This window comes from Urocitellus parryii, chromosome 4 (genome assembly GCF_045843805.1).
Source record: "Urocitellus parryii isolate mUroPar1 chromosome 4, mUroPar1.hap1, whole genome shotgun sequence".
Classification (NCBI taxonomy): Eukaryota; Metazoa; Chordata; class Mammalia; order Rodentia; family Sciuridae; genus Urocitellus; species Urocitellus parryii.
The window spans coordinates 6,505,044-6,520,947 of record NC_135534.1 but is presented as its reverse complement, the minus strand read 5'-3'; the positions used below and the strand labels follow the sequence as shown (position 1 = coordinate 6,520,947).

The window sequence follows — 15,904 nt, the reverse complement described above, 5'->3', positions numbered from 1 at the left end:
TCTTTTTATATTTAATCTAGAGATAGGGTCTTGCTAAGTTGCTCAGGGTCTCTTAAGTTGCTGAGGCTGGCTGTGAATTCGAAATCCTCCTGCCTCAGCCTCCTGAGCCACTGAAATTACAGATATGCTCCACCGTGCCTGGCATACCTGGTTAATTTTTTCAACTAATACTTACATCTATATTTGTTTTATGAAAATTATCAGTCATAATTATTTCTTCTGACCTATTTTTCATGTCTTTTACCTTTTTTCCTTTTAATTGATATAATACATCATAACACGCCATTTTAATGTGTTCACAGGTTTTTAGTGTATTCATAAGACTGTGTAATTATCATTGCCATCTAATTCCAGTGTATTTGCATCACTTAAAAAGAAACCCTATGCCCAGAAGCAATCATTCCACTTACCCTCATCCCCTATTCTTTGGCAAATATGATCTACTTTTTATATACATCGATTGACTTATTTTGAACATTATGGAATCATGTGGCCTTTTGTGTCTGACTGCTTTAACTAAGTTTCACTGATATTATAGTGAATACTTCATTTATTTTTAAAATATATATATTTTTAGTTGTAGGTGGACACAATACCTTTATTTATTTTTATGTGGTGCTGAGGATCAAACCCAGTGCCCCGCATGTACCAGGTGAGCGCTTTACTACTGAGCCACAACCCCAGCCCTATACTTCATTTATTTTTATGGCTGAAATAGTCTACTGTTAAACCATTTATCATTTGGTGGACATTTGAGTTATTTCCAATTTTGGCAATTATGAATAATGCTGTAATGAACATTCATTTACTAATTTTTCTTTTAAATTTACTCTTATCCAGTTTAACTATTCATTAGGTTTTAATTTCAAGCCATTATCTTCAATTTCCAAGATTTCTAATAAGATTTTTCCCATGGCTTTTAGTTGTGTTTCATGACTTATTTTCTCTTCAAAGGTTTAGAATATAGATACTTAAAGTCCCAGATTATTCTATTAACTCAGTTTCCTTGGGTATAAATGCTGTTTGGTATATGTTATAGTTTTCATGGTATTGATCTCCATAGCTTGGTAATTTTTAGTTTAGGGATAAATGGCTGTGATCTATTTAACTTGGGTACATTGTGTATTGATAGCTACAGTGGGAGGTTCTCAGGGTTGATGAGCCTAGCCTTGCATTGTATATATCTTGGATTAAACTGTATTTGGGTGGCAAGATACAAAGCTCCTGTGTCTCGGTGGACAGTATAGTTCTGAATCCTGTAGGCGCTTATATATCATAGTTCTAAGACCCTTTTTCTAAATCAGTGATGCTGCTGCCAGTGTCCCTTGGCAGGCAATATATCTCTGGCTTTCATTCACATTTTGGTCCCTTGCTTAGACTTCCTATGTTATCTGGGTGGCTGTTAGTCTTAAAATTTTGAGTATTGCAATATTAGCTCCATTTATCCCCCAGTGCAGGCCCCAAATATAGTATATCTTTAGACTTTGTTTACCATGATGGATTCTCTCACTTGCTCACTTTTTGTTGTTCATTTTGAAGACAGGGGAAGAAAAATATCTCTCCATTTCTTGACTATAAGATTTCCCTTTTCTTTTTTTTTCCTTCCCATAACTGTCTTTATTAATTTAAAAATATGTGTTCTAGGCCTGGGGTATAGCTCAAAGTTTGCCTAGCATGCATAAGGCCCTGGGTTAAATCCACATTACCTCCCCCCACCATTTTTCCCATCATTTTATATGTTTGGGAAGATAAGATTTCAACATGTGCTCAATTTATCTTAAAACAGAAGTCTTTCATTAGCTAGTATTTACCTTTTTATATTTAACTCTAGCCAATCCATCTATCTTTTGTTTGTTTTCTTGCTTGCTTGCTTGCTTTTTGGTGTGTGGAGTCAGACAGTTGAAATTGCTCTTCTCCAAAATAACTATATAATTTATTTTAAATTGTTATTAAGAGAGGCTTGGGGATATAGCTCAGTTGCATGAATGCTTGCCTATCATGCACAGGACCCTGGGTTCAAGCCCTAGCACTACACACACACACACAATTGTTATTAAGATTTCTAGCTGGGGTGGTGGCTCAGTGGTAGATCGCTTGTCTAGCATGTGTGAGGCACTGGGTTTGATTCTCAGCACCACATATAAATAAAAAAAGGCCAACAACTTTAAAATATATTAAAAATTTTAAAATAAAAAAATATTTCTAAAAAAGTCATTTATAAGCCTTTTCACCTGTACCCACACCCCCCACATTTCTGTATGGGCTTATTAAAAGAGAAGGAAGATTCAGGAACAGTTTTTCTTTATTTCTCAGAAATGTAATTGAATCAGAATAAAGAGGTTGCCTGAGGTCAGGAAGTCAATCAGTGGTAAAGCATCCTGGTTCTTCGCCAAGCTTATTAAACTTCAATGTAGCATAACCTTGCTGCCATATTATCATCTAGGGCTTTGTGACTAAATTAGGTTTGAAAACCAAGCTAATGGCAAGAAAAATACTACCATTAAAATTGATAGCTAGAACTTGATCTTGGAAATGTCCATACTTCTTTGAAAAGGTTAAAACACTATTAGATATAAGTATGAATGAATGCCTTAGGAGATAACTTGTTCTATTATTTTAGGATATATTTTATTTTTACTTGTTTTTTAAAGTTGATGTTTTGGTATGTCAACATCGTCAACCTCATTTACAAGGTAAAATTTGCAACACTGATATTTTATCTTTATATTTCTTTCGTTCTCCATATTGTATTAATATGGAGGGTAAATAAAGGATAACATTTTACAAAATACAGGTTTGATTGTTTACTTGTAATATGAGTGCCAGGGAATATGTGGTGTATACTTTGATGTTTGTGTGGATGACCCACAGCTCACCAATACTTTATATAAAGTTCTGAATCAACATATATGAATGTGCCAAGTAGTTAATTTACAAATTAAATGGGCAAGATTTTGGGGCTGGGGTTGTAGCTCAATGGTAAAGCACTTGCCTAGCATGTATGAGGCAGGGGGGTTGATCCTTAGCATCACATAAAAATAAATAAATAAAAGTTATTTAAAAAATGGGCAAGAGTTTGAGTTTAAGTTATTTAAAAAATGGGCAAGAGTTTGAGTTTGTTAAAGATGACCTCCTTTATAAACATACTATATTAGATGCATTCCTGAGCTGGGCGTGGTGTTGCACGCTTGTAATCCCAGCAGTTTGGGAGGCTGAGGCAGGAGAATCACTGGTTCAAAGCCAGCCTCAGCAATAGCGAGGTGCTAAGCAACTCAGTGAGACCCTGCCTCTAAATAAAATACAAAATAGGGCTGGGGATGTGGCTCAGTGGTTGAGTGCCCCTGAGTTTAATCCTTGATACCAAAAAAAAAAAAAAAAAAAAGCATGCCTGAGACATTCTTGAATTTTTTCTGCTTTCAGTTCTAAATTAGTTCACTTCTCTGGATTTGTGTTAATTAGGTAATGAATTGATCTGTGAAAAACAATAATATCAACTAGAACTATCAGTTCTGAAGATTGCTGGCAATGAACATGACTTTGTAGAAATTAATTGAAGAATCAAGTTGATTTAGCAAATGTGAAAAGTTGAAAACATGATATTAAATGTCTTAACCCCAGAAAGTAATTCTAAATGTTTAAACAATTTTGATGATGCATAGCCATTTCAGTCATATTTTAAATTTCTCAGGTAATCTTTTCATCAAGGAAAAGCCTTCTTGGCTCGATGATTTAATAAACAATTCCAGAGGCTCTGGTCCTTATCCAAACTGATTGATCTACTCTGTTGCCATTTCTTCTCACACAGAACTACAATCTATACTGCCTGGATTCTCTGCAAAGCTGACTTCAACTTCAGGGGAAGGTAGCTATTCTCTGGACACATCAGGGGCAACATCCTTCCAGATGATTTTTGAGGCAAGCTATGTCCTAGTTTTATAAACTACTGGTGATTTAATTTTTTCCCTTCTTATTTTTTTGGTACGGGGGATTTAACCTAGTGTACCACTGAGCTATGTTCTCAGTCTTTTTTATTTTTTATTTTTGAGACAAGGTCTCACTAAATTGCTTAGAATCCTCTTATCTCAGCCTCCCGAGTCTCTGGATTATAGATGTGTGTCACTGCACCTGGCTGATTCTTATTTTTCTACAAATCTAATAATAGGAAAAAGCCTAGGTCCATCAGAGGTCCAGGTTTAAAGTAAAATAAGAGATATTGGTTCTCAAACTTTCCTGTGTAGATATTAAATTATCTGGGCACTTCCAAATACTAATGTCTGTATCCTAATCCAGAAGATTGTGATTTAATTGATCTGGAGAGTTGCATTAGTCTGCCTGAGCTGCTATAACAAAATGCCACAATATTGTTGCTTAAAAATAGAGATTTAATTTCTCACAGTTCTTGAGCCTAGAAGAACAAGATCAAGGTGCCATCAGGGCTGGGAAGAGTAGTTTTTGCCTGTTATCCCAGCACTCTGGAGGCTGAGGCAGGAGGATTAAACGCAAGAGTACAAGACCAGTCTAGACAATATGACAATACAATAAGACTATGTCTAAAAATAAATGGTGCCATTAGTGTTACTTTTAGGTGAGACCTCTCACCAGAAAACAAATTGCTGCCTTGTTGCTATATATTTTTACATGGCCTTTCTTCAGCATCTGCATGAAGAAAGAGAGAGATCTCTGGTGTCCCTATAAGAAGAAACACTTTAATACCTTATATTATTTTCTTAAGTCCCCCACCTACAAGTAGAGTGATTCTGGGAGTTAGGGCTTCAACATATGAATTTTGAGTGACACAATTTGGTTCATAGAGGTGTGGCCTAGGTTTTTGAATTATTTTTTAAAATCTCAGATGCAGTTTGGGAACCATTGAAATAAACTCTTATTTGAATTTGAATCTCCTGGTAAAGAAAATAAAAATGAATTTCCAGTGCATATCCTATTTGTATATCTTTTTATTCAGTTGGTTTAGATATCTCTTTATTGATTTATTTGTATTCCAGGTTTATGAAAGTGACAATTAAGTTCTTCATTCTCTTTAATAATTTTCTGGCTCTATGTCTCTCTTTTCTTGGATTTGGTAGAGATGTAAAGAATTAAAATTATTCAAACATTCTCCAAGGAAACACTTGAGAAGCCTTTTTCCACATTTGAATAATGATTTGGCCCCTTGTGAAAGGAATGGGTACAACATCAGAACCACAGAAACCCCTGGCTATGCCTTATCTTCTTTAGGAGAAGGAAAGGTAAACCATGTAGAACAATTAATGGTTAGTCAGCTCTGAAACTACTAATGTCAAGTAGCAATAAAAAGGTGATTCCAGTGAACCATGAAAAGCAATTTTAGAAAATGAGGTTATATTTTTTTAGCCAGTCTGAACAAGGAACGATAATTAAGCCTCCTGACAATTTGATAAGGTGGATATATATATAAGTATAATCACTCCATTTTATAGATAAGAGAACTGAGATTCAGAGAATTTGACTGACTTTTCCAGAGTCATATGAGAGTCAAGTGGCAGAATTAGAACTTGAATCTGTAGGTCATATTATTCATGTATGTCAGTGCTATTTCAATATTAATTCATTCATTCTTTGAGAAACTTTTGTCTATTCAAGTTAGTTACATTGAGCCAGGAACTGTAGGTACAGAGTTCCAAGCCATGTTACCTGATCTCAAGGAACTTGGGGTGTAAAGGGAAAGATTGATGTATAATCATGAGATGTAAGCACTGATAGTTGTGGCAGCCAAGAGAAAGAGCACCTTACCCAAAGGAAAGGGTCCATGTCTAAAGTCTTGATAGATGGAAAATCAGATTTACTGAATAAAAGTAAATTCAAACACTTATTAGGAAGTTGTTATGAAAGTGATAAAGTTTCTCTTGTTTTCCTTCTTATTGTAAAAGCAGTGTTTCCCTCAGAAGAATTGAAGTATGACCAAAGCAAACATTCAGAGCACATATAATTTGGCCTATCAAAGAAACCAGTGTTAACATCTTGGTATACATCTTTTCACATCAGAGTTGGACATTTCAATTTAAGGTTTCCAGAATGGACCAGTTCCAAAGTATGGCCATGGAAATAATTAGCTGAAAATGAGTGGAAGTTAAAGTCATTATCTTTGAGGAGATCAGGAAACTGAGACAGAGTTGTTGCTAAGGCTGGTCATCTAATTAGTAGGAACAAAACACTGTCTTATTTTGTGGTGCTGGGAATTGAACCCAAGGCCTCATGCATGGTAGACAAGCACTGTACCACTGAGCCATACCCCCAGCCCTTTGGTCATCTACTTGGATGTGAAAGTCAGGCTTGGAGTACAGACAAAAACCGTGAGCTTAGTGACCAGGAGCAAGTTCGTGCTGGAGAATACAGGGTAAAGAGTAGTATAGCCAGACAGCATTAGCCTCAGGGAACAAGAGTTTCCTCAAAGCATTTCTTCCACTACATCATATTGTTTATAATGGTGTGTAGCTATTTAAAACACACTGGAATGATGAAAGTGAAAAGAGAAAAGGGGGAGTTTGCAAAATATTTCATTATAAATACATCAGTTGGGGAGAAGGGTTGATTAGAAAATTTGAGAGCAAAGACTACTTAATGGTGACATCTATGAAAAACTAATATAAATGATCCATTGATTTGGGCCTGTGGGGAAAATTAATCTCAAGGGAGACTGAGGAAGCTCATTTAGGAGAGATGTTGGGTTTTGTGTTTATGCTCAGTGTGAGTCCTACATCTTGAGGCTCATAAGGCTGGGTAATGTGTTTCTCCAAAGCAGTCTGATTTCACAAGGTCTTCTGAACAACCTTACCCAGTTTTATATTATTTTTCTAACAATATTAAAAGATAAAATGCATGGAGATAACATGCATATAAACATATATGCACAAACATATCTCCATATTTGTATCTCTGTATCCATTTATCTGTCTGTCTGCCTACCTACCTGCCTACCTATCAATCAAATATGGAATGGAAAAAATGAGAGACTGAGACATTCTTCAGGAGAGCAGCAGAGGGCCCATGATTGTATCAGTTGATGTTTGAACATGAACTATTATATCAGACTTGCCTTTAGAGGTTAAGACTAAAACCACATGGTTCTCTAGTGGTTTCTGCTTCCAGAACTGTCAGCATTGATTTTTTAATAATAGCACTTAAGTAAGTTTACTGCTTCTGTAGATGTGCCATGCTGGGGTACTGGGTTTCTGATATTCAACTATAGACTTTGTGTTCTTTGTCTGTCTATCTCTCTGTGTGTTTCTCTCTATGAATAGAACTTAAAAGGGTTAACTGTCTTCTGCTAACCTGTCATTAGATCACTTTATCCTTTCAGTCTGAGTTAGATGCCAATTATCTTGTGTGTTCCTTTAGCACCTCATATACCTAAATTATAGAACTTTGCACTTTGACATATGAAATGTCATATTCATATGTCTCTTCCTTCTGAACTATGTGAATTCTTCTAATTCAGAGATTGTATTATGTATCTCTGTAGGCCTAGGTATGCATAATAATATACATTAGTGGGTTTTTAAAAAATATTTATTTTTTAGTTGTAGTTGGACACAATACCTTTATTTTATTTATTTTTATGTGGTGCTGGGGATTGAACCCAGGGCCTCACGCATGCTAGGCTAGTGTTCTACCACTGAGCCACAACCCCAGCCCAACATGTTTTAAGAATAAGTAAATGCATATATTGAGTAGTTATATATAAGCATTTCCTGTCAAGCTCCATAACATATAATGACGGGGGCTGGTGATGTAGCTGAGTGGTAGAGTGCTTGCCTAGCATATACAAAGCCCTGGATTTGATCCCTAGCACTGGGGGGGGGAAAGATTATATATTACCGCATTCACAAGAATCATTTTTTTTTCTTTTTGTGGTACTGGGGATGGAACCCAGGGCCTCATACATGCTAGGCAAGCACTCTACCACTCAGCTACATTCCCCAGCCCTATCCTACCCTATTCAGACAGAAAATAAACATTCTTGGAAAGTCACACCATTGCATCGTAGTGTGTAGACTTCAGAAAAGGTCAGGTGTATGTTCGAATCCGAGTGCTGCCACCTAACAAGCTTGGACAGATTAATTAACTTTTTGAGTCTTATGATCCTCCTCTATAAAATGGGCATAATTTCTGCCATACATAAACTTGTTGCATGTACCAAGTGTTCAGTAGACGGCAGCTGTCATTATTATTAATTGTAGCCCCTCTCTGAGAGCTGTTCAATGAGCTCTCACTTATTTGGTTGCCTTGTTGTTAGCTATAATTAGCCCTCTCTATGATATACCCTGTAATCACCAAGGTTATAGAGATTTTAAAACTGTTCCAAGAAGTTTTTTTGAAAGTATTAAATACAGAAAATGCTTAAAAGAGACCATTGCTTTTCTCCTGTTTAAATATTTATACTAAAAATTCTTAAAGGATGTGATTATTATATGTACCATTAATAAGCATAGATAATCCTAGACTTTTTTCTAGAATTGTCTAATATGCATTTTCTAATAATTTTTTCAAATGTTTTCATTGATCTCCACCTATTACATAGTTCTTGACCTTTTTCAGCCGATTTATAATTATTATCTAATATCTAATAAAGAATTTACATTTCCTTCCCTTTTCCCATTCTTCCTTCTTTCCTTTCACCCTCTCTCCCTCCCTCCCTCCCTCCCTTCCTTCCTTCCTTCCTTCCTTCCTTCCTTCCTTCTTTCCTTCCTCCTTTCAATTGAATCCATGGGTACTTAACCACTGAGCCACATTACCAGCCCTATTTTTTATTTTGAGACAGGGTCTCACTAAGTTGCTCAGATCCTGCTAAGTTGCTTAGACTGACTTGGAACCCACAATTCTCCTGACCCAGCTTCTAGAGCTGCTGGGATTACAGGCTTGCATCACTGTGTTTGGCTACATTCTTTATTGTATTTTGGGATTCTGAGTTCAGGGACAATGTTTATTCCACTAAAAATATATCTAGTACATGGCTCTCTGTATTTCCTAAGCCGTTAACAAGAACTTGCTGATTTCTGACTGTACTTTCATTTTCCTGGACATCTTCATTTTCTAGGAGACTGTTTCTAACTCTGATTTTAGGGACACTGTATTAAATGTAGTGAGTCATTATAGGAAAGTGGTTAATACTAAAGATTTGGAGCCAAATTGACCTGGCTAACTTTGAGCAAGTTGTGTAACCTCTGAAAATTTTTTCACCTGTAAAAAAATATGGGTTATGTATACATCTTCTATGATGGTTAAATGAAGTAAAAGTAAGATACTTTTGCACCATTCCTAGAATAGAGAAAGCCATTGTTGAAAAATTAAAAAGGTACATCTTATGTTTGTAGGGAAGTATCACAGTATATTGGAAAAGCATGAGCAATTAGGATTGGAAAGACTTAGGGTCAAATTCCATCTCTATCACTGAAGAGCTAAGTGACTACTGACAAGTTGCCTAAATTCTCTGATCCTTTTTTGTTGTTGTTTTTCCTCCAATGGGGATCATAGTACTTACATTACAGGATTGTTGTGAGGTAATGTACATGTAGCACCTGCACAATGCTGGTCACATTGTAGGCAATGACAAGTGCTGTCCATTACTGCTACCATATACAACATTTGCTTTCAGGTATGAAGATCCTTAAAACCATTCTGTGAGGTAGATAGGGTAGAATTCTATAGTTAGACATGTTAATAAAGATGAATATAGTGAAGCATGTCATATAATTCCTCTCTTTCCTCATGCTGTCTTTCTACATTTTTTAAGTTTCATCAGGGTTCAGTGTTTTTTATTTGCCAGTCATTATTATAAGTGTCTCCATGTAGGTATTATCTTTGTTTTGCTGACCAGAAAATGAGGTTCAGAGTAGGGAAGTTATTTTTTTTTCATGGTAATTTAAAATATTTTTTACAGAGCCAATACTAGAACACAGGTCTTCTGACTTTTGAGGTTACTCTGTAGCTTTTCCTTATAGATAAATATTTGAATAAATTAATTCAATAAATGAATGAATTCAAGTGTCTGCTTCTTTGACTCCACTCAGAATCTTAATACAGAGTGTCATAGACATTAAAATAGTAGAATTAAGATAGTTACTTTTCTCAGCTCTAATCCAAATTAATTTTGAATTTGTTTCAAAAGGTGGCTTTGACATTATAGGTTTTACTCATGTATCTCCTCAAATTCCATAAAATAGGCACTCTAACCCCCAAAATGATGGCTATTTAAATTCCCTTTTGTGTATAATTCTCATTCTCAAAGATGTTTCTCCTTGGATAAACAAAAAGCTTTCTGAGGTATAGTTATTTTTATAGGAAGAAACACCAGGGCTGGGGATGTGGCTCAAGCGGTAGCCCGCTCACCTGGCATGAGTGCGGCCCGGGTTCGATCCTCAGCACCACATACAAACAAAGATGTTGTGTCCGCTGAAAACTAAAAAATAAATATTAAAAAAATTATCTCTCTCTTTTTTTAAAAAAAAGAAACACCATATTGAATTCATTTGTGCCCTTGGGTTTGTATATTCGTGGTGGATGTTTTTATTGCATTGTTACAGGTTGATGAAAAGCCCAGAACTTTGATGACAGATTGTCTGATCATAAAACATTTTTTACGCAAAATCATCATCATACACCACAAGGTAAGCTATTCTTTTGCACAATATTGCTTCTCTTGTTTAAGTCATATGTTCTCAAGAAAATTCTACTCTGGAAGGACATGGAAGTTTATTGTTTTTCATTTTTTCAATGGAGATCATCAAAACTTATAATATTGGATTGATTTGGTTTCTATGCCCTTCAAGTAATCCTGTCCCTTCCCCGCTCTTCCCTTCCTTTCTTTTCCTTCCCTCCCCTTTCTTTCCCTTCCTCTCTTTTCCCTCCCCTCCCCTCCCCTCCCTTCCCTTCCCTTCCCTTCCCTTCTCCTCCCTTCTCCTCTCCCTTTTCCCTTCCCTTTGTACTAAGGATCCAGGGCTTTGCACATGCAAAACACATACTCTGAATTATGCTCCCAGCCAGGACAGTTTTAATGTTGGTTATGTCATACACCTAAAAAGGCCCTGTGAATAAAGAGCTTTCTTTTGGATTCTTATTAGCATCTTCTTGCTTTTTCTTTTGGGGGTGGTGGTGGTACCAGGTATTGAACTCAGGGGCACTTGACCACTGAGCCACATCCTCAGCCCTATTTTGTATTTTATTTAGAGACAGGGAATCACTGAGTTGCTTAGCACCTCACTTGTGCTGAGGGTGGCTTTGAACTCACAATCCTCCTGTTTTAGCCTCCTGAGCCACTGGAATTACAGGCATGTGCTGTAATTCCACTGCGCCCAGCTTATTAGCATCTTCTTACTACTTTATTGTATCACTTTAGATACCTGTTTTCCCTCCTCCGTGCTTTATTTTTTTTCCAACTTAGGTAATAAACCTTACAGGTGATCTCCTTCTTTTCTAAAGTGATTATAAGAGCAAATAAGGAAATTTGGATATTATTTCCAAATTTGAATAATATCTTGAACATTGAAAAGCTAAAATTTTTATTATTATCTGTAGTTAGATATTTATAAGAGGAATATCATTAAGCATGTCATTTAATCTCCCCTTTTCTTCTGTCTTTAGCAGGATTCACAATTCCAAGTGTCTCCATACACTTATGCATTTAAGCCTCACAACTCCCTACATGAAGTAGATTTTGTTATCATCAACCTCACTTTATAGCTGAGAAAATTATGGTACAAAGGTTAAGGAACTTGCAGAGTCAGGATTTGAACTCAGGCAATCTGGCTTTAGAGTACCCTGTTACCTTGTTATATAGAAAAATGTAGATTGAAATGGAATAATTAGAACAGTAATGCAAATTGGAGAGAGGACATAAAGTCAAATGGATATAGGGAAGAAAAAGCAAAGGAAAATATAAAGAATTATTCATTTATTATATTTTGGATAATAATAGAAATAAGATTGATAGTTCTGCCAGGTTCAATGGCACATGCCTGTAATCCCAGTGATTTAGAAGGCTGAGGCAGGAAGATTGCAAGCTCAAAGCCAGCCTCAACTGCTTAGTGAGGCCCTAAGTAACTTAACAAGGTCCTGTCTCCAAATAAAAAATAAAATGGGCTAGGGATGTGGCTCAATGGATAAGCACCCCTGGGTTCAATCCCCAGTACAGAGAAAGGAAAAAAAGATAGTTCCCTTAAAAAAGAGAAGGGATAATTTGGAAGAATGGCTAAGGAGCAGGATTTCCTTATAATTTGAGACCACCTAGAATTGTAGTGTAGGAGTTAAATTATATTTGAGACTGAGAATTTGTATAGAACAGGCAAGTTTTAAGTAAGCTTAGTGAGAGTACAATTGAAAAAGGAATAAAGATCAAGTGGAAAAAAAAGTGATAAAGAGTATACTTTTCTTCCAGGTTCATCCATGTTGTCAGAAATAATAGAATTTTCTTCTTTTTTTTTAAGACTGAATAGTATCCCTTTGTGTTAGCATGAAATATTTTCTTTATCCATTAAAATAAGCCAGGCACAGAAAAACAAATATCACATGATTTCACTTATGTGGGAATCAAAAACAATTGAATTCATAGAAGTAGAGAATATAATGGGGATTACCAGAGGTTAGGGGAAGTTTGGAGGAGGGAATAGGGTCAGAGAGTCCAAAATTTCAGTTAGGAGGAAGAAGTTTTGGGGATCTGTTGCTGTTCCAGAATAATCCAATTCTGTTGTACTAGGATTGGCTCCAAGGTGCCACAAGACTGAAGAAAGAGAGGCCAGGAAATCTTAAGATTGTATAGAGTACAAATTTATTTGGGGACTCCCTGACAGAAGTGTAGTTCTGGGCAGCAGCAAAACCATTTGGATCCCCAAATTTGGGTCAGAAAGAGGGGCATATTTAGGGGTTAGCACAAAAGTGACTTCATTGTGGCTGGAATGTACCTGGTTTTCTTAAGATCACATCAAAGAGTCAGGGTCCAGTCATAAAGCTCAACAGATGATTCTACAGGTTTTATTTATTATAGATTGCTAGGGAACTATGAAGGAAAAACCAATCTGGGTTACTCTGGGATAATCCTGGCAGTTATGACTCCAGATGGCTGCAGTCATATCAAGCTGAATCTTGTATAATTAGATAGTAGGGTGACTATAAGTAATAATAATAATGTATTTCAAAATAGCCAAAATATTACATTGTATCCCATTAAGGTATATAATTATGATTTATCAATTAAAATAATATTAATTTTAAAAGTTAAAGAATATCTTTTTCCTCCAATGATTAGGAATAGAAGGGTTTTTTTTTTAAGAGAGAGACTTTTCTTTTAATATTTATTTTTCAGTTTTCGGTGGATACAACATTTTTATGTGGTGCTGAGGATCAAACCCAGCGCCCCGCACATGCCAGGCAAGTGCGTTACCGCTTGAGCCACATCCCCAGCCCTATAGAAGGTTTTTTGTTTTGTTTTTTTTTGGGGGGGTGGGTACTGGGGATTGAATTCAAGGGCACTCGACCCCTGAGCTACGTTTCCTGCTCAATTTTGTTATTTTATTTAGAGACAGAGTCTTACTGAGTTGCTCAGCACCTCACTTTTGCGGAGGCTGGCTTTGAATTTGTGATCCTCCTGCCTCATCCTTCCAAACTGCTGGGATTATAGGCTTGCATCACAGCATGCGGCTAGTACAGAAGTTTTAAATCTCTATTTTTGGTTCATATGAAATCTCACGCCTCATTTGTTGTGTTGCAGATCAGATTTAATTTCAGTGTAAAGGTAAATGGAATCCTCTCCACAGAGATCTTTGGGTAAGTCCTTAACTTAAGATAGTGCTATGGCTTTACAATTTTTCTCTGCCATTACTGTTTCTATTTCTAATAGGTTCACAGTTTGATTTTATTTTTTATAGATGGACAGAATATCTTTATTTTTATTTATTTATTTATTTATTTATTTATTTTTATGCGGTACTGAGGATCAAACCCAGGACCTCATGCATTTGAGGCAAGCACTCTATTACTGAGCTACAACCCCAGCCCCACAGTTTAATTAAAAAAAAATTTTAGTTATAAATGGATGTGATATCTTTATTTTGTTTATTTTTATGTGGTGCTGATGATCGAACCCAGTGCCTCACATGTATGAGGCAAGCACTCTGGCACTGAGCCACAACCCCAGCCCCCACAGTTTTTTGATCCAAAATTACCTTGAAATTAATCTTGTGAGACCCTTCACATTTTCCTATTCTCTATTAGCTTCTAATGAGTAAGTAGATTCATCTGAACCTTTCATGTTTTTCCCTTTCACTAGAGAAGGTGACCTTTAAAATTGCCATTTTTCCTTTGGTTATTTGGTTACTGAATTTCAGTAATCTCTGGGGTGGTAGTAGTCATAGGCCAAAATTTATATTAATTAGAGGTTGGTTTAAGATGGCTTAGCTTTTCTTTGCTTTGCAGGATAGAGAATGAACCCATTTTGAACCTGTGGAATGGAATTGCTCTTGTTGTGAGCTGTCAGCGTTATGTGAGGTGAAAGCAAAAGCCTTGTTGTCCCTGTCCATGTTTTACTCCTGTTATGAATGTGCATAGAGTTGGAAATGGTCTCCCCTTGTCATTTATTTTATTTCATTATTATTTTTTTTCCTGTGATTGAGTCCAATGGCCTTTTACCACTGGGCTACATCCTCAGCCCTTATTTCTAATTTTTCATTTTGAAATAGGGTCTTACTAAATTGACTAGGCTGGCCTTGAACTTTGACTTCTCTTGTTTGACCTGCTTCAGGCTTCCAAGTAGCTGGGATTACAAGTGTGCACCACTGCTCCTGACTTTTTTTTTTTTTTTTTTTTTTTTTTAAACAAGGTCTCAGTATGTTGCCCATGCCAGCCTCAAACTCCTGGGCTCAAGCAGTCCTCTTGCCTCAGCTTCCTATGGAGCTGGGACTACAGGTGTGTACCACCACACCCAGCTACCCCGTAATTTCTATGTTTCAGGTTTCAATTTTTCTATTAAAAAATATAAATAAAGCTTTTAAGTTTTTATATTGAAAACTGATTATTATTTCTAGATCCTTGAATGTTCTAACTAACCTGTGGACATATTCTTTCTCCTTTCCAAGCATTCTTTTCTTTCTTCTTCTTCTTTTTTTTTTTTTTGGTACCGGGGATTGAACTCAGGGGTGCTTAACCACTGAGCCACATCCCCAGCCCTTTTTATATTTTATTTTGAGACAGGGTCTCACTGACTTGGTTGGGGTCTCTCTAAGTTATTGAGGTGGGCTTTGAATTTGTGATTCTCCTGCCTCAGCCTCTCAAACCACTGGGATTACAGGCATATGCCACCACACTCAGCTCTTATTTTCTTTTATAAATGGAATGAGACAAGCTCTACTAATTCCAATCCCATTTAGACATGAAAAGACTGGATTTAAAAGTTTACTTAACTCTTGGCTAGAGAGATAGTATGAATACAAGGGAATTTGTTGTGTTAGGTTTTGGGGCATCAGCTTTTTGCATGGGTTTGGAAATCTCTCTCTTGCTAGCTCTGCCTCCTTCAGACCAAAAATATACATCTATGGATGAAATGGTAAATAATCTGGACATACAGAACCCTCTGTCATGGGTTCCTTTGTTATCCAGCTACCACAGAGTCCAAGGTGAACATGAAATATACAAAAAAAGATCTAAGTGTGCTTAAGTCCAACTAATACATTAGTTGCATAAATGCAATGGTTTCTGCCTGTTTATATGCCCCAAGGAGTCATAGATCTTTTTAAAAAATATATTTTTTGTTGATAGACCTTTATTTTATTTATTTATATGGGGTGCTGAAACGAACCCAGTGCCTCACACATGCCAGGCAAGAACGCTACTGCTGAGCCCCAGCAGTAGCCCTTTTTTTCATTTTTTAAATATTTTTTTT

General features: G+C 36.3%; 1 protein-coding gene across 1 annotated transcript in view; it reads left to right on the top strand.

The window, feature by feature from the left end:
* The window catches only part of Top6bl (TOP6B like initiator of meiotic double strand breaks), an 82,510-nt gene that overhangs the window by 31,711 nt on the left and 34,895 nt on the right, over positions 1 to 15,904 (top strand). Inside the window, exons 4-7 of the mRNA XM_026396586.2 lie at positions 3,806 to 3,915; positions 10,560 to 10,643; positions 13,739 to 13,794; positions 14,443 to 14,514. Coding sequence (XP_026252371.2) covers positions 3,806 to 3,915; positions 10,560 to 10,643; positions 13,739 to 13,794; positions 14,443 to 14,514 — 322 coding nt within the window. The remainder of the gene's footprint in view (positions 1 to 3,805; positions 3,916 to 10,559; positions 10,644 to 13,738; positions 13,795 to 14,442; positions 14,515 to 15,904) is intronic.